Source organism: Trematomus bernacchii, unplaced genomic scaffold, assembly GCF_902827165.1.
Source record: "Trematomus bernacchii unplaced genomic scaffold, fTreBer1.1, whole genome shotgun sequence".
NCBI lineage: Eukaryota > Metazoa > Chordata > Actinopteri > Perciformes > Nototheniidae > Trematomus > Trematomus bernacchii.
Genome location: NW_022987646.1, coordinates 1,261,032 through 1,288,942, shown reverse-complemented (window position 1 = coordinate 1,288,942; position 27,911 = coordinate 1,261,032). Strand labels below are relative to the sequence as shown.

At 41.0% G+C, this 27,911-nt stretch overlaps 8 protein-coding genes across 14 annotated transcripts in view; all 8 read right to left on the bottom strand.

The window, feature by feature from the left end:
- Nucleotides 1-27,911, bottom strand: part of LOC117485400 (protocadherin gamma-C5-like) — a 243,915-nt gene that overhangs the window by 132,330 nt on the left and 83,674 nt on the right. The window contains exon 1 of one of the 7 annotated variants that reach the window (XM_034133944.1): nucleotides 10,893-13,238. The exons of the other annotated variants lie outside the window; for them this stretch is intronic. Within the exon in view, the coding sequence (XP_033989835.1) occupies nucleotides 10,893-13,238 (2,346 nt within the window). Of the gene's footprint in view, nucleotides 1-10,892; nucleotides 13,239-27,911 lie in introns of those variants that run through there. 7 annotated transcript variants of the gene reach the window in all.
- On the bottom strand, nucleotides 208-3,352 carry LOC117485438 (protocadherin beta-16-like). Its single transcript, XM_034133993.1, has 2 exons — nucleotides 917-3,352; nucleotides 208-237 (listed from the first exon to the last, which is right to left on the bottom strand). The coding sequence occupies exons 1-2, from the start codon at nucleotides 3,335-3,337 to the stop codon at nucleotides 208-210; spliced, it is 2,451 nt and encodes an 816-aa protein (XP_033989884.1). The 5' UTR covers nucleotides 3,338-3,352.
- Nucleotides 3,469-6,464, bottom strand: LOC117485437 (protocadherin gamma-A7-like). The gene is made up of 3 exons (XM_034133992.1): nucleotides 6,181-6,464; nucleotides 4,119-4,887; nucleotides 3,469-3,504 (listed from the first exon to the last, which is right to left on the bottom strand). Exons 1-3 carry the CDS (start codon nucleotides 6,462-6,464, stop codon nucleotides 3,469-3,471), a joined length of 1,089 nt encoding a protein of 362 aa, XP_033989883.1.
- On the bottom strand, nucleotides 7,517-9,973 carry LOC117485407 (protocadherin beta-16-like). Its single transcript, XM_034133964.1, has one exon. The coding sequence runs from the start codon at nucleotides 9,971-9,973 to the stop codon at nucleotides 7,517-7,519; it is 2,457 nt and encodes an 818-aa protein (XP_033989855.1).
- LOC117485408 (protocadherin beta-16-like) lies at nucleotides 14,482-17,079 on the bottom strand. Its single transcript, XM_034133965.1, has 2 exons — nucleotides 14,629-17,079; nucleotides 14,482-14,499 (listed from the first exon to the last, which is right to left on the bottom strand). The coding sequence occupies exons 1-2, from the start codon at nucleotides 17,077-17,079 to the stop codon at nucleotides 14,482-14,484; spliced, it is 2,469 nt and encodes an 822-aa protein (XP_033989856.1).
- Nucleotides 18,347-20,790, bottom strand: LOC117485436 (protocadherin beta-4-like). Its single transcript, XM_034133991.1, has 2 exons — nucleotides 20,404-20,790; nucleotides 18,347-19,117 (listed from the first exon to the last, which is right to left on the bottom strand). The coding sequence occupies exons 1-2, from the start codon at nucleotides 20,788-20,790 to the stop codon at nucleotides 18,347-18,349; spliced, it is 1,158 nt and encodes a 385-aa protein (XP_033989882.1).
- On the bottom strand, nucleotides 21,730-24,077 carry LOC117485434 (protocadherin gamma-A3-like). The gene is given in 2 exon segments (XM_034133990.1): nucleotides 21,730-22,562; nucleotides 22,565-24,077. Coding segments are annotated over 2 exon segments (2,346 nt in total).
- On the bottom strand, nucleotides 25,421-27,880 carry LOC117485404 (protocadherin gamma-A10-like). The gene has a single exon (XM_034133961.1). It carries the CDS (start codon nucleotides 27,878-27,880, stop codon nucleotides 25,421-25,423), a length of 2,460 nt encoding a protein of 819 aa, XP_033989852.1.

Genomic DNA, 27,911 nt, shown 5'->3' with positions numbered 1-27,911 from the left:
CGAATACATCCAAACTACTCCACACGAGAGTATGTTGCAAAAAGCCGACCTATTCCCCTGTATCGTCCTTCTGTCGATGTGATTATAATCCACCGTGTGACGACACATACATTAGGAGAAAAAACATTGGTGAGAATAAAGACCGTATTCCTGCTCTCAACGGAACACTATGAGGAGCACTGGAGGTGTAGCTGCATTTCTAACGCTTCACATGTTTTTTGAAGACCAACAGCGGCCCTTAGAGTGCGAAGTGAAGATAACAAGTGAGGTAACAAAAACAAAAAGGAAATACACGTCTCTTTCAATAAAAGTTGAGAGTGTTGAGCGGCCAGAAAACGTTGTGTGTATCTGTGTTATGATTCATGTTTTGAGTGCATTTATAACGGTTACAACTGAAAATAATACATGCAAGACGTAGCTACGCGTTACAAATGACAGGAAAATATAAAGTGGAAGAGCAAAAATACAGCATGAGACATGTTAGGTGGAAACTCTATTGCCATTATATTGCTGCTGTCTGCCTCCACAAAAGCAAACCTTTGCATTTATTCGGAAAGACAATAAGTCTTTTTTATTTGAAGAAATAAAACTATCTATGCAGAAAAATATTGAATGATATGTTAGTCAAACGTATCGGCACCAGAGAATACCTTTTTCAGTGAGCATTTCCCATACTGACACTGTTTCCACTTCAGTTAAATCGCTCTACACTGAGAGAAGCTGTCCATCAAGAGTGGTACTGAAAGTAAACCTTTCTTGCAAGTTATAAACAATTGCTTGATTAATAGAAACCTCTAAAGGAGAGTCAGGTTCAGCCAGAATTAAATGGACAGTGTGTATTAGATTGAAACAAGTGATAGATTGCAAACTCAGTTCAGTAAAAGATAAAAATAAAAACGTTTATATTGCACCTTACCTCTAGAGGAGAGTCAGGTTCATCCAGGATGCTCTTTTCACTCTGTATCCGCTGCATCGTGCCTGTAGAACTGGGGTCCATTATCAGCACGTTCTGACTTCCGGCTGTGCCGAACTTACAGTCACTCTTTCTGGAGTCAGTCGTCCTGCACACCTCGTAATTGTACACGTGTTGGAGAGTCCCTGTCCCCAAAGTGTCTGAGTAACGTGGAGGATAATATGGAATCACAGGGAGGTTGGAGTGAAACATGATGCGAGACTGTCTCCACCTGTAGATCTTCACTGATATAATAACCACTAAACACGTGATGAAGAGGAAGGACACTACAGCCAGAGCCAGCACTAAGTAAAAAGTCAGGTTGTCATTGTACTCCTTGTCCTGTGTAAAGTCAGTGAACTCAGACAGCACTTCCGGGAAGCTGTCCGCCACCACCACGTTAACAATGACTGTAGCTGAACGAGAGGGCTGCCCGTTGTCCTCCACTATAACAGTCAGTCTCTGTTTCACAGCATCTTTATCAGTCACCTGGCGGATAGTCCTTATTTCTCCATTCTGTAAGCCCACTTCAAACAGCGCCCTGTCTGTGGCTTTCTGCAGTTTATAGGAGAGCCAGGCATTCTGTCCAGAGTCCACATCAACAGCCACCACTTTAGTGACCAGATAGCCCACATCTGCTGAACGAGGCACCATCTCAGCCACCAGAGAGCCACCAGTCTGGACTGGGTACAGGACCTGAGGAGGGTTGTCGTTCTGGTCCTGGATCAGTATTTTAACTGTGGCCACTGAACTCAGAGGGGGGGATCCAGCATCGCGAGCAGTTACGTTAAATTCAAACCACTTGATCTGCTCATAATCAAAAGACCTTAAAGCATGAATGACACCATTTTCTGAATTGACTGACACTAAGGAAGTCACAGCTGCCCCATTATTGTCTTTCTCTTCCAGAAAGTAAGAAACTCGAGCGTTTTGACCCCAGTCTGAATCACTAGCACTTAGAGTGAAAACAGAAAACCCTGGAGAGTTATTCTCTGGTACAGTCTTACTATATTCTGATTGGTCAAATCTGGGCGGGCTGTCATTCACGTCAGAAACTTTTACGTTAATGTTTTTACTGCTGGTCAGAGGCGGGGAGCCTTGGTCAGAGACGGTGATGGTGATATTATACTCAGGAATACTTTCTCTGTCTAAGTAGTCTTCGGTTACTATAGTATAATATCCTGTTAATGAGGACTCGATTTTGAAAGGTATATCAGAGTTGATGGAGCATTTTACAACACCGTTACCATCAGAGTCTTCATCATCAACATTAATAACAGCTATAGTTGTACCTGGAGGAGAATCCTCAGATATAGAGTTAGAAAATGACATTAGCTGAATTGTAGGGACGTTGTCATTCTCGTCAATTATTTGAACAATAACATTACAAGTATCTGAATGTCCCCCGTGATCACTAGCCTTAACGTTTAATTGAAAGGTCTTAGATTTTTCAAAATCAAGATTACCTGCAACTTTAATTTCTCCAGTTTTAACATTTACTTCAAAAAGCTGCTTCACCTCTCTAGCGAACTGTGCTATGGAAAATGTAACTTCGCCATTGACTCCTTTATCTGCATCAGTTGCACTCACAGTAGTTACCACTGTTCCTGTAGGAGAGTTTTCCTTGACTTCTGCTTTATAAACAGTTTGGCTGCACACTGGCGCATTATCGTTAGCATCCAGCACAGTGATGTGAATGCGCACTGTCCCTGATCTGTGTGGCTCCCCTCCATCTGAAGCAATCAGCACGAGATTGTGGGTCTCTTCTTTCTCTCGGTCCAACGGGGTTTTTAAAACAATTTCGACCAAATTTCCCCCATGAGACTGGCTTTGAACTTCCAATTTGAAGTTATCTGAAGATTTAAGCATGTATTTTTGAATATCATTCATTCCCACATCTTGGTCATATGCACTCTCAAGTGAGAAGCGAGCCCCTGATGTAACACTTTCCACGATATTTAAATTGATTTCATCCTTAGGAAAAGACGGGCTGTTATCGTTTATATCTATAACCTCCACTGTTACACGGTAAAGCTGGATTGGGTTTTCTAAAATGAGCTCGAAACTGAAGCTACAGGGCGTCGTCTTTCCACACAGCTCTTCTCGGTCGATCCGCTCTTTAATAACAAGGGTGCCTTTGTCTCTGTTTAAATCAACGTACTGTCGGCTTCCTTTGGTAATAATACGAGCTTTACCTGATATGAGCCTCGTACCATCCACACCTAAATCTCTAGCGATGTTTCCAACAACAGAGCCTTCTGCCTGCTCCTCCGGTACGGAGTACCGAGCCTGTCCAGCTACTGAGCTCAGCTCGAACAGACAAAGAGTCACCACCAGTGCTTGCCATCGGCCTCTGCGCGCGGTTATCCACAAACAAGCCATCATAAATCCAGAGGTAGGCTACAGACGCAGAAATCCCTTTCAATGCAAAACTGATGTGAATAAATCCATGAATTGAATAGTAACTCTGTCTTCAGCAGAAGAAGTCCACGACAAAAATGCTGCTCTTTAAATCCTCACAGGACACACCGTCTTCTCTCTAAGCTGAAACACTGAAGGGAGATAAAGGGGTGGACCACTGCACTGCTTATTTAGACAGTAAGTCAGTGATGTATCAACAGCGGCGCTCAGAGCCCATCCACGGTAATGTATGTGGTGGGCAAAATATTAGGAACACTTTAAATAGTATACAATAAGCGTTTGGATGCGTCTCGATGTATAATGGTATGGCTTCTGACTTTACACAAACAAATAAATAAATAACAATACCACTAATGATTATTTCAATACCCTGATAGGGAATATCGTCTTATATTTGGCAATGCCCACTATTATAATTATAAATATCATCATCATCATTATTATTATTATTATTATTATTATTATTATTATTATTATTATTATTATTATTATTATTATTATTATTACTATTAATAATAAGGAAATTGATCATGTATATGAGATGTATCATTTCAAATGAAAGGTTATGAAGAACGTTCAAGGTCAACGATACAGAAAGGTTTTTCACAAAAAGAGGAGCTGTCCACACTATGGTGCTGAAACGGAACGCTTGCACTTGTTTTCAGGTAAACTGTATCCAAATACGTAAGGATAATCCAGATAAATAATATTAAAAAATAAAAATACTTTGCAAATTGCACCTCACCTCTAGAGGAGAGTCTGGTTCATCCAGGATGCTCTTTTCACTCTGTATCCGCTGCATCGTTCCTGTAGAACTGGGGTCCATTATCAGCACGTTCTGACTCCGGGCTGTGCCAAACTTACAGTCACTCTTTCTGGAGTCAGTCGTCCTGCACACTTCGTAGTTGTACACATGTTGGAGAGTCCCTGTCCCCAAAGTGTCTGAGTAACGTGGAGGATAATAAGGAATCACAGGGAGATTGGAGTGACACATGATCCGAGACTGTCTCCACCTGTAGATCTTCACTGATATAATAACCACTAAACACGTGATAAAGAGGAAGGACACTACAGCCAGAGCCAGCACTAAGTAAAAAGTCAGGTTGTCATTGTACTCCTTGTCCTGTGTAAAGTCAGTGAACTCAGACAGCACTTCCGGGAAGCTGTCCGCCACCACCACGTTAACAATGACTGTAGCTGAACGAGAGGGCTGCCCGTTGTCCTCCACTATAACAGACAGTCTTTGTTTCACAGCATCTTTATCAATCACCTGGCGGATAGTCCTTATTTCTCCATTCTGTAAGCCCACTTCAAACAGCGCCCTGTCTGTGGCTTTCTGCAGTTTATAGGAGAGCCAGGCATTCTGTCCAGAGTCCACATCAACAGCCACCACTTTAGTGACCAGATAGCCCACATCTGCTGAACGAGGCACCATCTCAGCCACCAGAGAGCCACCAGTCTGGACTGGGTACAGGACCTGAGGAGGGTTGTCGTTCTGGTCCTGGATCAGTATTTTCACAGTCACGTTGCTACTAAGTGGAGGAGAGCCTCCATCCTGAGCTTTGACTACCAGCTGAAGTTGTTTAATTTGCTCGTAATCAAAAGAACGAATTGCACTTATAACTCCAGTTTCAGAGTTTAAAGACACAAAAGTAGAAACTGGACTTCCACTGACTTGTGTTTCCTCTAAAAGATAAGAGATTCTGGCGTTTTGGTTCCAATCAGAGTCCCGTGCGCTGACAGCAAATATAGTCGCTCCAGGTGAATTGTTCTCTGTTATGTAAGCGGAATAGCTATTTTTATCAAATAATGGTGCATTATCATTTACATCAGACATTTTAAGATGTAATTTTGTTGAGCTAGAAAGTGGGGGAGAGCCCATATCAGTGGCTGTTATTGTTATATTATACTCTGAGACAGATTCTCTGTCAAAGTGTTGATCTGAGATCAAATTGTAATAGTTTGTTAGAGAAGATTCTATCTTAAAAGGAAGTTTACCATCTATTGAACATTTTATTTGCCCATTTTTTTCAGAGTCTGCATCTTTTATGTTTAAAATGGCAATTGTTGTACCAGGAAGTGAATCCTCAGAAACAGGGCTTGAAAAAGACATGATATTTATAACTGGGGAATTGTCGTTGACATCCAACACATCAAATATAATTTTACTTGTTCCGGTTAAACCACCCTGATCCTTTGCCTCTACCCTCACTTCGTATTTTCTGTCTTTTTCATAATCTATCTGCCCAGACACAGAAACTATGCCGGTGATTTCATCAACACTGAATAAATTTGCTGCACTTCCTTTTGTTTTTGACAAACTGTAAGTAATATGTCCATTTGAACCACTGTCAGCGTCTGTGGCATTTACTGAGATTATGATCGTGCCTTTCAATGTGTTTTCCATCACAGATGCTTTATAAACTGATTGGTTAAAAACCGGAATGTTGTCATTGGCATCTAACACAGTGACATCTATATTTACTGTACCGGATCTCTGGGGAGTTCCTCCGTCAACTGCGATCAGTTTTAAAGACAGATAGGGATGTAGCTCTCTGTCTAAAGGCTTCTGGAGCACCATTTCAACATATTTACTTCCATCTGGATTTGCATGTTGCTTCAAAATAAAATTATCGTTTGGTGATAAAATATAATCTTGCAACGCGTTTTGCCCCACATCTAGATCCTCTGCGCTCTGCAGTGGAAACTGCACTCCGATTGCAGCAGATTCACCGATTTCGAGTTTGATATTCTTATCCTTATTTGGAAAGACGGGAGCGTGATCATTGATATCTAAAACCTCAACAGTTACTCTGTGCAGTTCCATCGGGCTTTCTAAAATCATCTCAAAGCTGAAGCTACACGGCGTTTCGTCTCCACAAAGCTGCTCTCGGTCTATTCTCTCATTCACGACTAGAATCCCTTTGTCTGTCTTCAGCTCGGTGTAATGGATGTTTTCTCCGGTCACGATACGGGCCCGCCCAGAACGAAGCCTCTTCAGATCCAAACCGAGATCCTGTGCTACATTACCGATAACAGAGCCTTTCTTCATCTCCTCTGGTATAGTATAACGAATCTGCGCACCTACCATATTAACCGTGTGAAGCAGCAACATAAGCAGTCCTATTTGCCCTCGAAATCCATAAAACAATGGAAGTCCTGCGCATATGAAGGTGAGAGATCCCCGCAATGCCATCACGGCAACACAGAATAAAAAAATCTGTATCCAGTGGATAAGAAGGTAAAACTAGTTTCGATGTATCCGTTTGCTGATGGTTAATCACGTCCTCCGCCTTTAAATGCAAGTCTGTGAGATGATGTTGTCTCTTTGGTGCCCTAAACCTCGACAAAACACAGAGAGCCTTCTCCACTGTATAGTCTGCTAAGGGATGGACTGAATGACGACATTTAACAGGATATCATTTACTGACCAACAGCGTCGCTTAGAGTCTAAAAGCTGAACATCAATTACAGCATATACCACACTAAAGCTCTGATAATTTTTATTTCGGAAAGTCTTTAAAAAAAAAACTGCTTTTATGTGGTAAATTGAAATACTTTGAAATTCAACATGTTATTTAATAACAGATTCTGAGTATACGTTTTAGGAAAGAGAACATGTGTAAATAATAAAAGTTGTCTAGTGCTCACGGTCGAAGAAAAAAACAAATATATAATCAATAAAATGGTTATCTTCATGTACAAAAAATACGCATGTTTAAAAGCGAAAAAACGTTTGATTTACTCCCTGCAATGATTCAGCGGTTTGAAGGTCTTAAAAATAACTAATCTAGAAAGCACTATCATGAAAGTGGAGGATCCTGGTTCTACTTAAGACATTGCACAGCACTGTTCTAAAATACATCTAAACAATGATTACGTTACCAGAACACTGCGCACACATCTGAAGGCTGAACATTACTGACGCTGCATTACTTTCCTCACAACGCATTGAGACAGAATAATGTGGATATCAAATTTCAAATGAAAGTAATTCAGGAGCATTTGCTTTCCGCAGAATAATATTTGTAATGTTTAACAGATGCAGCATTTCGATCAGGTTTTGTAAGAAAAATAAGCTGTCCGTGGTGCTGAAAATGAAACTAGAAACAAAAAGAGAACAAAGGGGCCAAAAATACGAAGCTAGTATGTTTGACTCACCTCTAAAGGAGAGTCAGGTTCATCCAGGATGCTCTTTTCACTCTGTATCCGCTGCATCGTCCCTGTAGAACTGGGGTCCATTATCAGCACGTTCTGACTACCAGCTCTGCCGGACTTACAGTCACTCTTTCTGGAGTCAGTCGTCCTGCACACCTCGTAATTGTACACGTGTTGGAGAGTCCCTGTCCCCAAAGTGTCTGAGTAACGTGGAGGATAATAAGGAATCACAGGGAGATTGGAGTGAAACATGATGCGAGACTGTCTCCACCTGTAAATCTTCACCGATATAATTACCACTAAACACGTGATGAAGAGGAAGGACACTACAACCAGAGCCAGCACTAAGTAAAAAGTCAGGTTGTCATTGTACTCCTTGTCCTGTGTAAAGTCAGTGAACTCAGACAGCACTTCCGGGAAGCTGTCAGCCACCACCACGTTAACAATGACTGTAGCTGAACGAGAGGGCTGCCCGTTGTCCTCCACTATAACAGTCAGTCTTTGTTTCACAGCATCTTTATCAGTCACCTGGCGGATAGTCCTTATTTCTCCATTCTGTAAGCCCACTTCAAACAGCGCCCTGTCTGTGGCTTTCTGCAGTTTATAGGAGAGCCAGGCATTCTGTCCAGAGTCCACATCAACAGCCACCACTTTAGTGACCAGATAGCCCACATCTGCTGAACGAGGCACCATCTCAGCCACCAGAGAGCTACCAGTCTGCACTGGGTACAGGACCTGAGGGGGGTTGTCGTTCTGGTCCTGGATCAGTATTTTCACAGTCACATTGCTACTGATTGGAGGAGAGCCTCCATCCTGTGCTTTGACAGTGATAACCAACTGTTTGATCTGCTCGTAATCAAATGAGCGTACTGCCTGTATCATTCCGTTTTCTGCATTTATAGAAACATATTCAGAAACCGGAGACCCGCCAATTTTAGTGTCTTCCAGAATATAAGATATACGGGAGTTTTGGTTTTCATCAGGATCTTTAGCTCTCACAGTGAGAACAGAAATACCTGGAGAGTTATTCTCTGCAATAAACGCATTGTAAACACTTTGTGAAAACGCAGGAGCATTATCGTTCACATCAGAGATCTTTAAATGAAAGGTTTTTCTTGTCGAGAGAGGAGGCATTCCTGCATCTGTCGCAACTACAGTGATATTATATTCTGAAACACTTTCACGATCCAATACAGTATCTGTTACCAAAGTGTAGTAATTTCTTAAATTAGATTTAATCTTAAAAGCTGTATTTTGTTCTATTTTACATGTTACCTGTCCGTTTTCACCTGAATCAAGATCTTTCACATTTATAATGCCAATAGTTGTACCAGGAGGAGAGTCTTCTGACACAGGGCTAGTGAAGGAAATGACACTAATCGTAGGGGAGTTGTCATTAACATCACTTACTTCAATTATCACTTTACTGGAATCTGTCAAACCTCCCTGATCTTTGGCCTCGATTCTAAGTTCGTATTTTTTTTCTTTTTCATTATCAATTAACCCTGTTATAAGAACTACACCAGATTGTTCATTAACTGTAAACAAATTACTAAGACCACTGCTGATGTCTGAAAAATAATAAGTTACAATACTATTTGACCCAAAATCTTGGTCACTGGCGTTAACAGTGGTAACGTAGGTATCTCTTGGAGCGTTTTCCATTACTGTAGCTTTGTATACAGACTGATTAAATACAGGTGCATTATCGTTGGCATCAAGAACAGTGATATCTATATTTACTGTACCAGATCTCTGCGGAGTTCCGCCGTCAACAGCTATCAACTTTAGAGACAGATTAGGGTAGGTCTCTCTGTCTAATGGCTTTTGCAGCACCATCTCTGCGTATTTCTTTCCATCGGCATTAGAGGTTTGTTTCACAACAAAATTCTCATTCTCGGTCAAAACATATTCCTTTAATCCATTTACACCAACATCTGGGTCTTCTGCACTCGTCAACGGAAAACGAGCGCCAGCACTAGCAATTTCGCTGATTTCAAAACGGATAGTATCTTTTTTGAAAACGGGAGAATGATCATTTATGTCTGTTATTTCTACTGTAATTTGATGCAACTCCATCGGGTTTTCTAAAATCACCTCAAAGCTGAAGCTACACGGTGTTTCGTCTCCACAAAGCTGCTCTCGGTCTATTCTCTCTTTCACGACTAGAATCCCTTTGTCTGTCTTCAGCTCGGTGTAGTGGATGTTTTCTCCGGTCACGATACGGGCCCGCCCAGAACGAAGCCTCTTCAGATCCAAACCGAGATCCTGTGCTACATTACCGATTAGGGAGCCTTTCTTCATCTCCTCTGGGATTGAATATCGGATTTGTCCGCTGACCACTTGAATTAGATATATCAAGAAAAACAGGAGCTTCCAATTATGTCCGCATCCATAGTGCCATCTCACGCATCGAGAGTGTGGAGAGATTCCACACGCCATTCCAAAAATAAAAATAGGAAAATATACTCTGCAGCGAAAAAGACACGACCGATATCCTTTAGTTTCTATTTATCCGAATTGAGATTGAAATTCTTGCGAGTGTGTTACCCTCAGATATCAGCCCACTAAGTGCACACCACCTCCTTTTCTCTCATAGGGAGGGGACTTTGTGATAACGTTTTGGAAAAACGTAGATTAACCAACAGCGTCGCTTGGAGTCCAAAATCAGTAACACCGTGCAAGATAGAATACATTCTGGAAATATTAAGTGATTGATTACATCTGAATGGTGCATACTCAAACTATGAAAAAATACATCATCTAAGTATTCCGTAAAATAAAATAAAAATACATATTCATCTCAAATTAATTATTATCATTTATGTATTTGTTTGCAGTTAAATCTTTATAAACGAAAATAGAAACAGAATTACCAAACAAGTAACCCAAATGAACACAAGCAAAGTACAACTTCAATCCTATTTAATTTAGGGAAACAATGTGAAATATAAAACATGGGGCTTGGTAAAACTAATTGAGATTAAATAAGGAACGTATTGATTGTTAGTAAAAAAAAATCAGGTCAAGAGCAAACCACAACCACTATTTCAAACGTTTTAACAGACTGGAGAGCAGCCTCGATGCAAACCACATAAACAAATTACAAGACCAAAGTAAAACAAAATGCGTCTAAAAAAAACTTTGTCTATGTAAAACCAAAAATCAGCATATTAATAAGAGGGAAAAAATGAGAAGAATATTTTGTAAAGTTCTTAATGTAAATAATGAAGCGGTATTCATATCAAACGAGAGGAGAGATGCTGTCCATGGTGCTGAATAGGATGCAGCACTTCACTAACAATGTCTCTAAACACAGAAAAAGAGGAACCGTCACAGAAAGCTACATTATTTGACTAACCTCTAGAGGAGAGTCGGGTTCATCCAAGATGCTCTTTTCACTCTGTATCCGCTGCATCGTCCCTGTAGAACTGGGGTCCATTATCATCACGTTCTGACTACCAGCTCTGCCGAACTTACAGTCACTCTTTCTGGAGTCAGTCGTCCTGCACACCTCGTAATTGTACACATGTTGGAGAGTCCCTGTCCCCAAAGTGTCTGAGTAACGTGGTGGATAATATGGAATCACAGGGAGATTGGAGTGAAACATGAGGCGAGACTGTCTCCACCTGTAGATCTTCACTGATATAATAACCACTAAACACGTGATGAAGAGGAAGGACACTACAGCCAGAGCCAGCACTAAGTAAAAAGTCAGGTTGTCATTGTACTCCTTGTCCTGTGTAAAGTCAGTGAACTCAGACAGCACTTCCGGAAAGCTGTCAGCCACCACCACGTTAACAATGACTGTGGCTGAACGAGAAGGCTGCCCGTTGTCCTCCACTATAACAGACAGTCTTTGTTTCACAGCATCTTTATCAGTCACCTGGCGGATAGTCCTTATTTCTCCATTCTGTAAGCCCACTTCAAACAGCGCCCTGTCTGTGGCTTTCTGCAGTTTATAGGAGAGCCAGGCATTCTGTCCAGAGTCCACATCAACAGCCACCACTTTAGTGACCAGATAGCCCACATCTGATGAACGAGGCACCATCTCAGCCACCAGAGAGCCACCAGTCTGGACTGGGTACAGGACCTGAGGAGGGTTGTCGTTCTGGTCCTGGATCAGTATTTTCACAGTCACGTTGCTACTGAGTGGAGGAGAGCCTCCATCCTGAGCTTTGACTACCAGCTGAAGTTGTTTAATTTGCTCATAATCAAAAGAACGAATTGCACTAAGAACTCCAGTTTCAGAGTTCAAAGACACATAAGTAGAAACTGGACTTCCACTGACTTGTGTTTCCTCTAAAAGATAAGAGATTCTGGCGTTTTGGTTCCAATCAGAGTCCCGTGCGCTGACAGCAAATATTGTCGCTCCAGGTGAATTGTTCTCTGTTATGTAAGCGGAGTAACTATTTTTATTAAATAATGGTGCGTTGTCATTAACATCAGACATTTTAAGATGTAATTTTGTTGAACTAGAAAGTGGGGGAGAGCCCATGTCAGTGGCTGTTATTGTTATATTATACTCTGAGACAGATTCTCTATCAAAGTGTTGATCTGAGATCAAATTGTAATAATTTGTTAGAGAAGATTCTATCTTAAAGGGAAGTTTACCATCTATTGAACATTTGATTTGCCCATTTTTTTCAGAGTCTGGATCTTTTATATTTAAAATGGCAATTGTTGTACCAGGAAGTGAATCCTCAGAAACAGGGCTTGAAAAAGACATGATATTTATAACTGGGGCATTGTCATTGACATCCAAAACATCAAATATAATTTTACATGTTCCTGTTAAACCACCCTGATCCTTTGCCTCTACTCTCACCTCGTATTTTCTGTCTTTTTCATAATCTATCTGCCCAGACACAGAAACTATGCCGGTGTTTTCATCAATACTGAATACATTTGCTGCATTTCCTTTTGTTTTTGACAAACTGTAAGTAATATGTCTATTTGAACCACTGTCAGCGTCTGTGGCATTTACTGAGATAATGATCGTGCCTTTCAATGTGTTTTCCATCACGGATGCTTTATAAACTGATTGGTTAAATATTGGAGCATTGTCATTGGCATCTAACACAGTGATATCTATATTTACTGTACCGGATCTCTGGGGAGTTCCTCCGTCAACTGCGATCAGTTTTAAAGACAGATGGGGATGTAGCTCTCTGTCTAAAGGCTTCTGAAGCACCATTTCAACATATTTACTTCCGTCTGGATTTGCATGTTGCTTCAAAATAAAATTGACGTTTGGTGATAAAATATAATCTTGCAACGCGTTTTGCCCCACATCTAGATCCTCTGCGCTCTGCAGTGGAAACTGCACTCCGACTACAGCCGATTCACTGATTTCAAGTTTGATATGCTTATCCTTATTTGGAAAGACAGGAGCGTGATCATTGATATCTAAAACCTCAACAGTTACTCTGTGCAGTTCCATCGGGCTTTCTAAAATCATCTCAAAGCTGAAGCTACACGGCGTTTCGTCTCCACAAAGCTGCTCTCGGTCTATTCTCTCATTCACGACTAGAATCCCTTTGTCCGTCTTCAGCTCGGTGTAGTGAATGTTTTCTCCGGTCACGATACGGGCCCGCCCAGAACGGAGCCTCTTCAGATCCAAACCGAGATCCTGTGCTACATGACCAATAACAGAGCCTTTCTTCATCTCCTCTGGAATAGAATAACGAATCTGCGCACCTACCATATTAAACATGTGAAACAGAAACATAAGCAGTCCTATTTGCCCTCGAAATCCATAAAACAATGGCAGTCTTGCGCATATGAAGGTGAGAGATCCCCGCAATGCCATCACGGCAACACAGAATTAAAAAATCTGTAACCAGTGGACAAGAAAGTAAAACTAGTTTCAATATATCCGTTTGCTGATGGTTAATCACGTCCTCCGCCTTTAAATGCAAGTCTGTGAGATGATGTTGTCTCTTTGGTGCACTAAACCTCGACAAAACACAGAGAGCCTTCTCCACTGTATAGTCTGCTAAGGGATGGACTGAATGACGACATTAAACAGGATATCATTTACTGACCAACAGCGTCGCTTAGAGTCTTAAAGCTGAACATCAATTACAGCACAGCTCTGAAGCTGACAAACTGAACTAGAAATTATTTCCGAAAGTCTTTCAAAAATATATACTTGTATGAGTTCAATTGAAATACTTTGCCATTCAACATGTTATTTAATACCAGATTCTGAGTATAGGTTTTAGGAAAGAGAACATGTGTACATAAAAGAAAATGTAATGAGTAATGTAATAAAAGTTGTCTACAGTGCTCACGGTCGAAGAAGAAAAAACAAACACATATATATATATTTCATGAAAACATATATATATATATATTTCATGGATATATAATCAATAAAAAGGTTATATTAATTTACAAAAAATACGCATGTTTGAAAGCGAAACACGTTTAATTGACTCCCTAAAATAATTCAGCGGTTTGAAGGTCTTATAAATCACTCACCTAAAGCACTATCATGAAAGTGGAGGATCCTGATTCTACTTAAGACATTGCACAGCACTGTTCAAAATGCATGTGTTGCTAACGTAAACCACACTAACTGCATCTCTATTTTCCAAGCGTGAATATGTTTGACCTGCTCTTGTGACAAAACAGTTTCCCAAATTTGTATAACTAAAATAAATGGTATCTAAACAATGATTACGTTGCCAGTGCACTGTGCACACATCTGAAGGCTGAACATTACTGATGCTGCATTACTTTCCTCACAACGCATTGAGACAGAATGCAGTAAATAACACATATAAAATGAAAATCATTCAGGAGCCATTTGCTTTCCACAGGCTTATCTTTGCAACGTTTAAAACACAGCATTTCGATAAGGTTGTGTAAGAAAAATAAGCTGTCCGTGGTGCTGAAAAGGAAACGAGAAACACAAAGAGAACAAAGGGGCGAAAAATACGAAGCTAGTATGTTTGACTCACCTCTAAAGGAGAGTCAGGTATAACATGCTGTCTATGGTGCTGAAAGTGACGTGTTGTGTTAAACTGTTCTTTATCATTGCACAAAATGTACACAGAGACAAAAAGCAAAGCAATATTTTCCTAACTCACCTCTAGAGGAGAGTCAGGTTCATCCAGGATGCTCTTTTCACTCTGTATCCGCTGCATCGTCCCTGTATAACTGGGGTCCATTATCAGCACGTTCTGACTACCTGCTCCGCCGAACTTACAGTCACTCTTTCTGGAGTCAGTCGTCCTGCACACCTCGTAATTGTACACGTGTTGGAGAGTCCCTGTCCCCAAAGTGTCTGAGTAACGTGGAGGATAATAAGGAATTACAGGGAGATTGGAGTGACACATGATGCGAGACTGTCTCCACCTGTAGATCTTCACCGATATAATAACCACCAAACACGTGATGAAGAGGAAGGACACTACAGCCAGAGCCAGCACTAAGTAAAAAGTCAGGTTGTCATTGTAATCCTTGTCCTGTGTAAAGTCAGTGAACTCAGACAGCACTTCCGGGAAGCTGTCCGCCACCACCACGTTAACAATGACTGTAGCTGAACGAGAGGGCTGCCCGTTGTCCTCCACTATAACAGACAGTCTTTGTTTCACAGCATCTTTATCAGTCACCTGGCGGATAGTCCTTATTTCTCCATTCTGTAAGCCCACTTCAAACAGCGCCCTGTCTGTGGCTTTCTGCAGTTTATAGGAGAGCCAGGCATTCTGTCCAGAGTCCACATCAATAGCCACCACTTTAGTGACCAGGTAGCCCACATCTGCTGAACGAGGCACCATCTCAGCCACCAGAGAGCCACCAGTCTGGACTGGGTACAAGACCTGAGGAGGGTTGTCGTTCTGGTCCTGGATCAGTATTTTCACAGTCACGTTGCTACTCAGTGGAGGAGAGCCTCCATCCTGAGCTTTGACTACCAGCTGAAGTTGTTTAATTTGCTCGTAATCAAAAGAACGAATTGCACTTATTACTCCAGTTTCAGAGTTTAAAGACACAAAAGTAGAAACTGGACTTCCACTGACTTGTGTTTCCTCTAAAATATAAGAGACTCTGGCGTTTTGGTTCCAATCAGAGTCCCGCGCGCTGACTGCAAATATAGACGCTCCTGGTGAATTGTTCTCTGTTATGTAAGCGGAGTAACTATTTTTATTAAATAATGGTGCGTTGTCATTAACATCAGATATTTTAAGATGTAATTTTGTTGAACTAGAAAGTGGGGGAGAGCCCATGTCAGTGGCTGTTATTGTTATATTATACTCTGAGACAGATTCTCTATCAAAGTGTTGATCTGAGATCAAATTGTAATAATTTGTTAGAGAAGATTCTATCTTAAAGGGAAGTTTACCATCTATTGAACATTTTATTTGCCCATTTTTTTCAGAGTCTGGATCTTTTATATTTAAAATGGCAATTGTTGTACCAGGAAGGGCATCCTCAGAAACAGGGCTTGAAAAAGACATGATATTTATAACTGGGGAATTGTCGTTGACATCCAAAACATCAAATACAATTTTACTTGATCCGGTTAAACCACCCTGATCCTTTGCCTCTACTCTCACTTCGTATTTTCTGTCTTTTTCATAATCTATCTGCCCAGACACAGACACTATGCCGGTGTTTTCATCAATACTGAATAAATTTGCTGCACTTCCTTTTGTTTTTGACAAACTGTAAGTAATATGTCCATTTGAACCACTGTCAGCGTCTGTGGCATTTACTGAGATAATGATCGTGCCTTTCAATGTGTTTTCCATCACAGATGCTTTATAAACTGATTGGTTAAAAACCGGAATGTTGTCGTTTGCATCTAACACAGTGACATCTATATTTACTGTACCGGATCTCTGGGGAGTTCCTCCGTCAATTGCGATCAGTTTTAAAGACAGATGGGGATGTAGCTCTCTGTCTAAAGACTTCTGGAGCACCATTTCAACATATTTACCTCCATCTGGATTTGCATGTTTCTTCAAAATAAAATTATCGTTTGGTGATAAAATATAATCTTGCAACGCGTTTTGCCCCACATCTAGGTCCTCTGCACTCTGCAGTGGAAACTTTACTCCCACAGAAGCCAATTCACTTACTTCAAAACGGATAGGCTTATCTCTATTTGGAAAGCTGGGAGAGTGATCATTGATATCTAAAACCTCAACAGTTACTCTGTGCAGTTCCATCGGGCTTTCTAGAATCACCTCAAAGCTGAAGCTACACGGCGTTTCGTCTCCACAAAGCTGCTCTCGGTCTATTCTCTCATTCACGACTAGAATCCCTTTGTCCGTCTTCAGCTCGGTGTAGTGAATGTTTTCTCCGGTCACGATACGGGCCCGCCCAGAACGGAGCCTCTTCAGATCCAAACCGAGATCCTGTGCTACATTACCGATAACAGAGCCTTTCTTCATCTCCTCTGGAATAGAATAACGAATCTGCGCACCTACCACATTAACCGTGTGAAGCAGCAACATAAGCAGTCCTATTTGCCCTCGAAATCCATAAAACAATGGCAGTCTTGCGCATAAGAAGGTGAGAGATCCTAGCAATGCCATCACGGCAACACAGAAAAAAAAAATCTGTATCCAGTGGATAAGAAGGTAAAACTAGTTTCGATGTATCCGTTTGCTGATGGTTAATCACGTCCTCCGCCTTTAAATGCAAGTCTGTGTGAGATGATGTTGTCTCTTTGGTGCACTAAACCTCGACAAAACACAGAGAGCCTTCTCCACTGTATAGTCTGCTAAGGGATGGACTGAATGACGACATTAAACAGGATATCATTTACTGACCAACAGCGTCGCTTAGAGTCTTAAAGCTGAACATCAATTACAGCACAGCTCTGAAGCTGACAAACTGAACGAGAAATAATTTCGGAAAGTCTTTAAAAAAGATATACTTGTATGAGTTAAATTGAAATACTTTGCCATTCAACATGTTATTTAATACCAGATTCTGAGTATACGTTTTAGGAAAGAGAACATGTGTACATAAAAGAAAATGTAATGAGTAATGTAATAAAAGTTGTCTCCAGTGCTCACGGTCGAAGAAGAAAAAACAAACACATATATATATATTTCATGAAAACATATATATTTCATGGATATATAATCAATAAAAAGGTTATATTAATTTACAAAAAATACGCATGTTTGAAAGCGAAACACGTTTGATTGACTCCCTAAAATAATTCAGCGGTTTGAAGGTCTTATAAATCACTCACCTAAAGCACTATCATGAAAGTGGAGGATCCTGATTCTACTTAAGACATTGCACAGCACTGTTCAAAATGCATGTGTTGCTAACGTAAACCACACTAACTGCATCTCTATTTTCCAAGCGTGAATATGTTTTACCTGCTCTTGTGACGAAACAGTTTCCCAAATTTGTATAACTAAAATAAATGGTATCTAAACAATGAATACGTTGCCAGTGCACTGTGCACACATCTGAAGGCTGAACATTACTAATGCTGCATTACTTTCCTCACAACGCATTGAGACAGAATGCAGTAAATAACACATATCAAATGAAATCATTCAGGAGCCATTTGCTTTCCACAGGCTTATCTTTGCAACGTTTAAAACACAGCATTTCGATAAGGTTGTGTAAGAAACATAAGCTGTCCGTGGTGCTGAAAAGGAAACTAGAAACCCAAAGAGAACAAAGGGGTGAAAAATACGAAGCTATATGTTTGACTCACCTCTAAAGGAGAGTCAGGTATAACATGCTGTCTATGGTGCTGAAAGTGACGTGTTGTGTTCAACTGTTCTTTATCAATGCACAAAATGTACACAGAGACAAAAGCAAAGCAATATTTTCCTAACTCACCTCTAGAGGAGAGTCAGGTTCATCCAGGATGCTCTTTTCACTCTGTATCCGCTGCATCGTCCCTGTATAACCGGGGTCCATTATCAGCACGTTCTGACTACCTGCTCCGCCGAACTTACAGTCACTCTTTCTGGAGTCAGTCGTCCTGCACACCTCGTAGTTGTACACGTGTTGGAGAGTCCCTGTCCCCAAAGTGTCTGAGTAACGTGGTGGATAATATGGAATCACAGGGAGATTGGAGTGACACATGATGCGAGACTGTCTCCACCTGTAGATCTTCACTGATATAATAACCACCAAACATGTGATGAAGAGGAAGGACACTACAGCCAGAGCCAGCACTAAGTAAAAAGTCAGGTTGTCATTGTACTCCTTGTCCTGTGTAAAGTCAGTGAACTCAGACAGCACTTCCGGGAAGCTGTCAGCCACCACCACGTTAACAATGACTGTAGCTGAACGAGAGGGCTGCCCGTTGTCCTCCACTATAACAGTCAGTCTTTGTTTCACAGCATCTTTATCAGTCACCTGGCGGATAGTCCTTATTTCTCCATTCTGTAAGCCCACTTCAAACAGCGCCCTGTCTGTGGCTTTCTGCAGTTTATAGGAGAGCCAGGCATTCTGTCCAGAGTCCACATCAACAGCCACCACTTTAGTGACCAGATAGCCCACATCTGCTGAACGAGGCACCATCTCAGCCACCAGAGAGCCACCAGTCTGGACTGGGTACAGGACCTGAGGAGGGTTGTCGTTCTGGTCCTGGATCTGTAATTTCACAGTCACGTTGCTACTGAGTGGAGGAGAGCCTCCATCCTGTGCTTTGACAGTGATAACCAACTGTTTGATCTGCTCGTAATCAAATGAGCGCACTGCATGTATCATTCCGCTTTCTGCATTTATAGAAACATATTCAGAAACTGGAGACCCACCGATTTGAGTATCTTCCAGAATATAAGATATACGGGAGTTTTGGTTTTCATCCGGATCTTTAGCTCTCACAGTGACAACAGAAATACCCGGGGAGTTATTCTCTGCAATAAACGCACTGTAAACAATTTGTGAAAACGCAGGAGCATTATCGTTCACATCAGAGATCTTTAAATTAAAGTTTTTTCTTGTCGAGAGAGGAGGCCTTCCTGCATCTGTCGCAACTACAGTGATATTATATTCTGAAACACTTTCACGATTCAATACAGTATCTGTTACCAAAGTGTAGTAATTTCTTAAATTAGATTAATCTTGAAAGATGCATTTTGTTCTATTTTACATGTTACCTGTCCGTTTTCACCTGAATCAAGATCTTTCACATTTATAATGCCAATAGTTGTACCAGGAGGAGAGTCTTCTGACACAGGGCTAGTGAAGGACATGACATTTATTACAGGTGAGTTATCATTCACATCAATCACCTCAACTATGACCTTACTTGAGTCTGTTAAAGCTCCTTGGTCTGTTGCTTCAATGCGTATTTCATACTTCTTTGCTTTTTCATAGTCAACCTGCCTTGAAAGAAATATCACACCCGTTGTTTTGTTAATTTCAAATATGCTGTCTATGCTGCCTTGCATTTTGGAAATAGAATAATAAATCAAACCATTTGATCCGCTATCTGCGTCAGTGGCATTAACCGTGATGATATATGTACCTCCGGGGGAGTTTTCCACTACATTAGCCTTATAAACTGTTTGATTGAAAACAGGAGAATTATCGTTATTATCCAAGACAGTGATATCTATAATTACCGTACCCGATTTATGTGGCGTCCCACCGTCAAATGCTATCAGCTTTAGGGACAAACTTGGATATTGCTCTCTATCCAGTGGTTTCTCAAGAACCATCTCAGCATATTTTCTTCCGTCAGAATTTGAATATTTTTTTAAAATAAAATGTTCATTTGGAGATAAATGATAGTCCTGCAGTGCATTGACTCCGACATCAGGATCATTGGCTGTTGGCAAAACAAAACGTGCTCCAGGTACGGCTGATTCTCCAATCGTTAATTGCATGTCATGCTGATGAAAAGAAGGTGAATTATCATTAATGTCCAATACTTCGACCGTCACGTGATGCAGTTCCATCGGGTTTTCCAAAATCAAATCAAAGCTGAAGCTACACGGTGTTACCTCTGCACAAAGCTGCTCTCGGTCTATCCTCTCATTTATTACCAGCGTCCCTTTGTCTGTCTTCAGCTCGGTGTACTGGATGCTTTCTCCTGTCACGACACGGGCTCGACCAGAACGGAGCCTCTGCGCAGATATTCCGAGGTCCAATGCGACATTACCAATAAGGGATCCCTTCTTCATTTCCTCTGGGATTGAATAACGTATTTGACCGCCGGCAATATGACTGAGAAAAATAATAAACAGAATGCCTCGCGACGTCAGTCCGTATCCCAAACGCCATCTTAGTGTCCAGTAGTCATATTTACCGAAATCCATGTTATCAAATAATGTATGGGAAATAATACCATCCAAACACTGCTCATACAAAAAACGAACTATTAACGAGAGTGTAGTTTATGATAAAACGATTTGTATTTCGTTTCTTTCGTGGTGAAAAATATCAATTCAAACACAGTCTATCTGCGCCCACTTCAACGTCGTGTACGGTATGAAGCATATTCACTCTCCACAGAGCAGGATGTAGAAAGGCACAACCTGAAACACTGTTCAGAGTTGTTTAACTAGACCAACAGCGTCCCTTAGAGTCCAGTGAATGAATATCAACACAAAGTGGGGAAATTCTTGCAAATGTAATTTTCATACTAACATGATACCGACCAAATAATGCACCATATCCATCGCAAATTGAATACATAGCACCGGGTCCCTCATAATGTATGATGTCATACAAAATGTAACACACATGCTGTTAATCACGACACAGCAAAACATACAAATAAAGAAAAAAATTGTAAAAAATCTCCAGTGGAGAATCAAAGTGCCATACAACACTGCATCAGTCACTGAAGACATATAATTACCAAGTAATTCAAGATAAGAATAACAACAATGCCCTCATTAGTCTCATCAATGAGCACTAATTAAAACACTTAAATCACTTCACGTAAAGACGTGAAAGCTGCAACACCTATTTAGAGAAACAAATATGTACCAGTTTTTGCATTATAGTAAATATTAAATATTGATAAAGAGTGGAAATGTAGCTTTTTAAATTTAAACTATTTAGAAAAAAAAGGTTTGAATTACATGCTGTGCACATGTCAACATTGACATCAGATTTGGAAAAGCAAGGGCTTCAAGATCCTAACTATAACATGGATGCTGTCTATGGTGCTGAAAGTGACGTGTTGTGTTAAACTGTTCTTTATCGTTGCACAAAATGTACACAGAGACAGAAAACGAAGCAATATTTCCCTAACTCACCTCCAGAAGAGAGTCAGGTTCATCCAGGATGCTCTTTTCACTCTGTATCCGCTGCATAGTCCCTGTATAACTGGGGTCCATTATCAGCACGTTCTGACTCCGGGCTGTGCCAAACTTACAGTCACTCTTTCCTGAGTCAGTCGTCCTGCACACCTCGTAGTTGTACACCTGTTGGAGAGTCCCTGTCCCCAAAGTGTCTGAGTAACGTGGAGGATAATAAGGAATCACAGGGAGATTGGAGTGACACATGATGCGAGACTGTCTCCACCTGTAGATCTTCACTGATATAATAACCACTAAACACGTGATGAAGAGGAAGGACACTACAGCCAGAGCCAGCACTAAGTAAAAAGTCAGGTTGTATTCCTTGTCCTGTGTAAAGTCAGTGAACTCAGACAGCACTTCCGGGAAGCTGTCCGCCACCACCACCTTAACAATGACTGTAGCTGAACGAGAGGGCTGCCCGTTGTCCTCCACTATAACAGTCAGTCTTTGTTTCACAGCATCTTTATCAGTCACCTGGCGGATAGTCCTTATTTCTCCATTCTGTAAGCCCACTTCAAACAGCGCCCTGTCTGTGGCTTTCTGCAGTTTATAGGAGAGCCAGGCATTCTGTCCAGAGTCCACATCAACAGCCACCACTTTAGTGACCAGATAGCCCACATCTGATGATTGAGGTACCATCTCAGCCACCAGAGAGCCACCAGTCTGGACTGGGTACAGGACCTGAGGGGGGTTGTCGTTCTGGTCCTGGATCAGTATTTTCACAGTCACATTGCTACTCAGTGGAGGAGAGCCTCCATCCTGAGCTTTAACTACCAGCTGAGTTGTTTAATTTGCTCATAATCAAAAGAACGAATTGCACTAAGAACTCCAGTTTCAGAGTTCAAAGACACAAAAGTAGAAACTGGACTTCCACTGACTTGTGTTTCCTCTAAAAGATAAGAGATTCTCGCGTTTTGGTTCCAATCAGAGTCCCGCGCGTTGACAGCAAATATAGACGCTCCAGGTGAATTGTTCTCTGTTATGTAAGCGGAGTAACTCTTTTTATTAAATAATGGTGCATTGTCATTAACATCAGAAAGTTTAAGATGTAATTCTCTTGAGCTAGAAAGTGGGGGAGAGCCCATGTCAGTGGCTGTTATTGTTATATTATACTCTGAGACAGATTCTCTATCAAAGTGTTGATCTGAGATCAAATTGTAATAATTAGTTAGAGAAGATTCTATCTTAAAAGGAAGTTTACCATCTATTGAACATTTTATTTGCCCATTTTTTCCAGAGTCTGGATCTTTTATATTTAAAATAGCGATTGTTGTACCAGGAAGGGCATCCTCAGAAATGGGACTGGAAAATGACATTATATTTATAACTGGTGCATTGTCGTTAACATCTAGAACATCAAATATAATTGTACTTGTTCCAATTAAGCCACCCTGATCCTTTGCCTCTACCCTCACTTCGTATTTTCTGTCTTTTTCATAATCTATCTGCCCAGACACAGAAACTATGCCGGTGATTTCATCAATACTGAATACATTTGCTGCACTTCCTTTTGTTTTTGACAAACTGTAATTTATGAGTCTATTTGAACCACTGTCCGCGTCTGTGGCATTAACTGAGATAATGCTCGTGCCTTTCATTGTGTTTTCCATCAGAGATGCTTTATAAACTGATTGGTTAAAAACCGGAATGTTGTCATTGGCATCTAACACAGTGACATCTATATTTACTGTACCGGATCTCTGGGGAGTACCTCCATCAACTGCGATCAGTTTTAACGACAGATGGGGATGTAGCTCTCTGTCTACAGGCTTCTGGAGCACAATTTCAACATATTTACCTCCATTTGGATTTGCATGTTGCTTCAAAATAAAATTATCGTTTGGTGATAAAATATAATCTTGCAACGCGTTTTGCCCCACATCTAGATCCTCTGCGCTCTGCAGTGGAAACTGCACTCCGACTGCAGCCGATTCACTCATTTCAAAACAGATAGGCTTCTCTTTATTTGGAAAGCTGGGAGCATGATCATTGATATCTAAAACCTCAACAGTTACTCTGTGCAGTTCCATTGGATTTTCTAAAATCATCTCAAAGCTGAAGCTACACGGCGTTTCGTCTCCACAAAGCTCCTCTCGGTCTATTCTCTCATTCACGACTAGAATCCCTTTGTCCGTCTTCAGCTCGGTGTCGTGGATGTTTTCTCCGGTCACGATACGGGCCCGCCCAGAACGGAGCCTCTTCATATCCAAACCGAGATCCTGTGCTACATTACCGATAACAGAGCCTTTCTTCATCTCCTCTGGTATTGAATAACGAATCTGCGCTCCTACCATATTAACCGTGTGAAGCTGCAACATAAGCAGTCCTATTTGCCCTCGAAATCCATAAAACAATGGCAGTCTTGCGCATATGAAGGTGAGAGATCCTAGCAATGCCATCACGGCAACACAGAATAAAAAATCTGTATCCAGTGGATTAGACGGTAAAACTAGTTTCGATATATCCGTTTGCTGATGGTTAATGACGTCCTCCGCCTTTAAATGCAAGTCTGTGAGATGATGTTGTCTCTTTGGTGCCCTAAACCTCGACAAAACACAGAGAGCCTTCTCCACTGTATAGTCTGCTAAGGGATGGACTGAATGACGACATTTAACAGGATATCATTTACTGACCAACAGCGTCGCTTAGAGTCTAAAAGCTGAACATCAATTACAGCACATACCACACTCAAGCTCTGAAGCAGACAAACTGAACTCTACCTATGGTAGAAATCATTTCGGAAAGTCTTTTAAAAAAACTACTTTACTGTGGTAAATTGAAATATTTGCCATTCAACAGGTTGTTTAATACCAAATTATAAGTATAAGTTTAAGGCAATAGGACCAGTATGAATAAAGAAAATGTAATCTCACTTTCAAGAAAAGTGGTCTACTGTGCACACGTTCGAACAAGAAAAACAAGAAATATACATAAAATGGTAATCTTCATGTTAAAAATATAGGCATGTTTGAAAGCGAAACACTTTTGACTCCCTATCATTTAGTAGTTTGCATGGTCTGATAAATCAATCACCTATAAGCAAAATCATGAAAGTGGAGGATCCTGGTTCTACTTAAGACATTGCACAGCACTGTTCAAAATGCATGTGTTGCTAACGTAAACCACACTAACAGCATCTTTCTTTTCCAAGCGTGAGTATGTTTTACCTGCTCTTGTGACGAAACAGTTTCCCAAATTTGTATAACTAAAATCAATGGTATCTAAATAATGATTATGTTGCCAGTGCACTGTGCACACATCTGAAGGCTGAACATTACTGATGCTGCATTACTTTCCTCACAACACATTGAGACATAATGCAGTAAATAACACATATAAAATGAAAATCATTCAGGAGCCATTTGCTTTCCACAGGCTTATCTTTGCAATGTTTAAAACACAGCATTTCGATAAGGTTGTGTAAGAAAAATAAGCTGTCCGTGGTGCTGAAAAGGAAACTTAAAAACACAAAGAGAACAAAGGGGCGAAAAATACGAAGCTAGTATGTTTGACTCACCTCTAAAGGAGAGTCAGGTATAACAGGCTGTCTATGGTGCTGAAAGTGACGTGTTGTGTTCAACTGTTCTTTATCATTGCACAAAATGTACACAGAGACAAAAAGCAAAGCAATATTTTCCTAACTCACCTCTAGAGGAGAGTCAGGTTCATCCAGGATGCTCTTTTCACTCTGTATCCGCTGCATCGTCCCTGTATAACTGGGGTCCATAATCAGCACGTTCTGACTACCTGCTCCGCCGAACTTACAGTCACTCTTTCTGGAGTCAGTCGTCCTGCACACCTCGTAGTTGTACACGTGTTGGAGAGTCCCTGTCCCCAAAGTGTCTGAGTAACGTGGAGGATAATAAGGAATTACAGGGAGATTGGAGTGAAACATGATGCGAGACTGTCTCCACCTGTAGATCTTCACTGATATAATAACCACTAAACACGTGATGAAGAGGAAGGACACTACAGCCAGAGCCAGCACTAAGTAAAAAGTCAGGTTGTCATTGTACTCCTTGTCCTGTGTAAAGTCAGTGAACTCAGACAGCACTTCCGGGAAGCTGTCCGCCACCACCACATTAACAATGACTATAGCTGAACGAGAGGGCTGCCCGTTGTCCTCCACTATAACAGTCAGTCTTTGTTTCACAGCATCTTTATCAGTCACCTGGCGGATAGTCCTTATTTCTCCATTCTGTAAGCCCACTTCAAACAGCGCCCTGTCTGTGGCTTTCTGCAGTTTATAGGAGAGCCAGGCATTCTGTCCAGAGTCCACATCAACAGCCACCACTTTAGTGACCAGATAGCCCACATCTGCTGAACGAGGCACCATCTCAGCCACCAGAGAGCCACCAGTCTGGACTGGGTACAGGACCTGAGGAGGGTTGTCGTTCTGGTCCTGGATCAGTATTTTCACAGTCACGTTGCTACTAAGTGGAGGAGAGCCTCCATCCTGAGCTATGACTACCAGCTGAAGTTGTTTAATTTGCTCATAATCAAAAGAACGAATTGCACTTAGAACTCCAGTTTCAGAGTTCAAAGACACAAAAGTAGAAACTGGACTTCCACTGACTTGTGTTTCCTCTAAGAGATAAGAGATTCTCGCGTTTTGGTTCCAATCAGAGTCCCGTGCGCTGACAGCAAATATAGTCGCTCCAGGTGAATTGTTCTCTGTTATGTAAGCGGAGTAACTATTTTTATTAAACAAAGGTGCGTTATCATTTACATCAGAAAGTTTAAGATGTAATTCTCTTGAGCTAGAAAGTGGGGGAGAGCCCATGTCAGTGGCTGTTATTGTTATATTATACTCTGAGACAGATTCTCTGTCAAAGTGTTGATCTGAGATCAAATTGTAATAATTTGTTAGAGAAGATTCTATCTTAAAGGGAAGTTTACCATCTATTGAACATCTTATTTGCCCATTTTGTTCAGAGTCTGCATCTTTTATGTTTAAAATGGCAATTTTTGTACCAGGAAGGGCATCCTCAGAAATGGGACTGGAAAAAGACATGATATTTATAACTGGGGAATTGTCGTTAAAATCTAGAACATCAAATATAATTTTACTTGTTCCAATTAAACCACCCTGATCCTTTGCCTCTACTCTCACCTCGTATTTTCTGTCTTTTTCATAATCTATTTGCCCAGACACAGAAACTATGCCGGTGTTTTCATCAACACTGAATAAATTGGCTGCACTTCCTTTTGTTTTTGACAAACTGTAAGTAATAAGTCCATTTGAACCACTGTCAGCGTCTGTGGCATTTACTGAGATAATGATCGTGCCTTTCAATGTGTTTTCCATCACAGATGCTTTATACACTGATTGGTTAAATATTGGAGCATTGTCATTAACATCTAACACAGAGATATCTATATTTACTGTACCGGATCTCTGGGGAGTTCCTCCGTCAACTGCGATCAGTTTTAAAGACAGGTGGGGATGTAGCTCTCTGTCTAAAGGCTTCTGAAGCACCATTTCAACATATTTACTTCCGTCTGGATTTGCATGTTGCTTCAAAATAAAATTGACGTTTGGTGATAAAATATAATCTTGCAACGCATTTTGCCCCACATCTAGGTCCTCTGCGCTCTGCAGTGGAAACTGCACTCCGACTGCAGCCGATTCACTCATTTCAAAACGGATAGGCTTCTCTTTATTTGGAAAGACAGGAGCATGATCATTGATATCTAAAACCTCAACAGTTACTCTGTGCAGTTCCATTGGATTTTCTAAAATCATCTCAAAGCTGAAGCTACACGGCGTTTCGTCTCCACAAAGCTCCTCTCGGTCTATTCTCTCTTTCACGACTAGAATCCCTTTGTCTGTCTTCAGCTCGGTGTAGTGGATGTTTTCTCCGGTCACGATACGGGCCCGCCCAGAACGGAGCCTCTTCAGATCCAAACCGAGATCCTGTGCTACATTACCGATAACAGAGCCTTTCTTCATCTCCTCTGGTATAGAATAACGAATTTGCGCTCCTACCATATTAACCGTGTGAAGCAGCAACATAAGCAGTCCTATTTGCCATCGAAATCCATAAAACAATGGAAGTCTTGCGCATATGAAGGTGAGAGATCCCCGCAATGCCATCACGGCAACACAGAATAAAAAAATCTGTATC

What these genes read in the sequence shown, in the direction of transcription:
- LOC117485404 (XM_034133961.1), bottom strand. Translation starts at nt 27,880, where the DNA reads ATGGCATTGCGGGGATCTCTCACCTTCATATGCGCAAGACTTCCATTG.
- LOC117485436 (XM_034133991.1), bottom strand. Translation starts at nt 20,790, where the DNA reads ATGGATTTCGGTAAATATGACTACTGGACACTAAGATGGCGTTTGGGA. An exon ending in TGCATCACGTGACGGTCGAA is followed by an intron (nt 19,118 to 20,403) that starts GTATTGGACATT and finishes GTGAAATTACAG; the next exon opens with ATCCAGGACCAGAACGACAA.
- LOC117485437 (XM_034133992.1), bottom strand. Translation starts at nt 6,464, where the DNA reads ATGGTAGGTGCGCAGATTCGTTATACTATACCAGAGGAGATGAAGAAA. An exon ending in ATGGAACTGCACAGAGTAAC is followed by an intron (nt 4,888 to 6,180) that starts TGTTGAGGTTTT and finishes CGTGACTGTGAA; the next exon opens with AATACTGATCCAGGACCAGA. An exon ending in AACCAGACTCTCCTCTAGAG is followed by an intron (nt 3,505 to 4,118) that starts GTGAGGTGCAAT and finishes ATCTCCCTTCAG; the next exon opens with TGTTTCAGCTTAGAGAGAAG.
- LOC117485438 (XM_034133993.1), bottom strand. Translation starts at nt 3,337, where the DNA reads ATGATGGCTTGTTTGTGGATAACCGCGCGCAGAGGCCGATGGCAAGCA. An exon ending in AACCTGACTCTCCTCTAGAG is followed by an intron (nt 238 to 916) that starts GTAAGGTGCAAT and finishes TCGCACTCTAAG; the next exon opens with GGCCGCTGTTGGTCTTCAAA.
- LOC117485407 (XM_034133964.1), bottom strand. Translation starts at nt 9,973, where the DNA reads ATGGCGTGTGGAATCTCTCCACACTCTCGATGCGTGAGATGGCACTAT.
- LOC117485408 (XM_034133965.1), bottom strand. Translation starts at nt 17,079, where the DNA reads ATGGCATTGCTAGGATCTCTCACCTTCTTATGCGCAAGACTGCCATTG.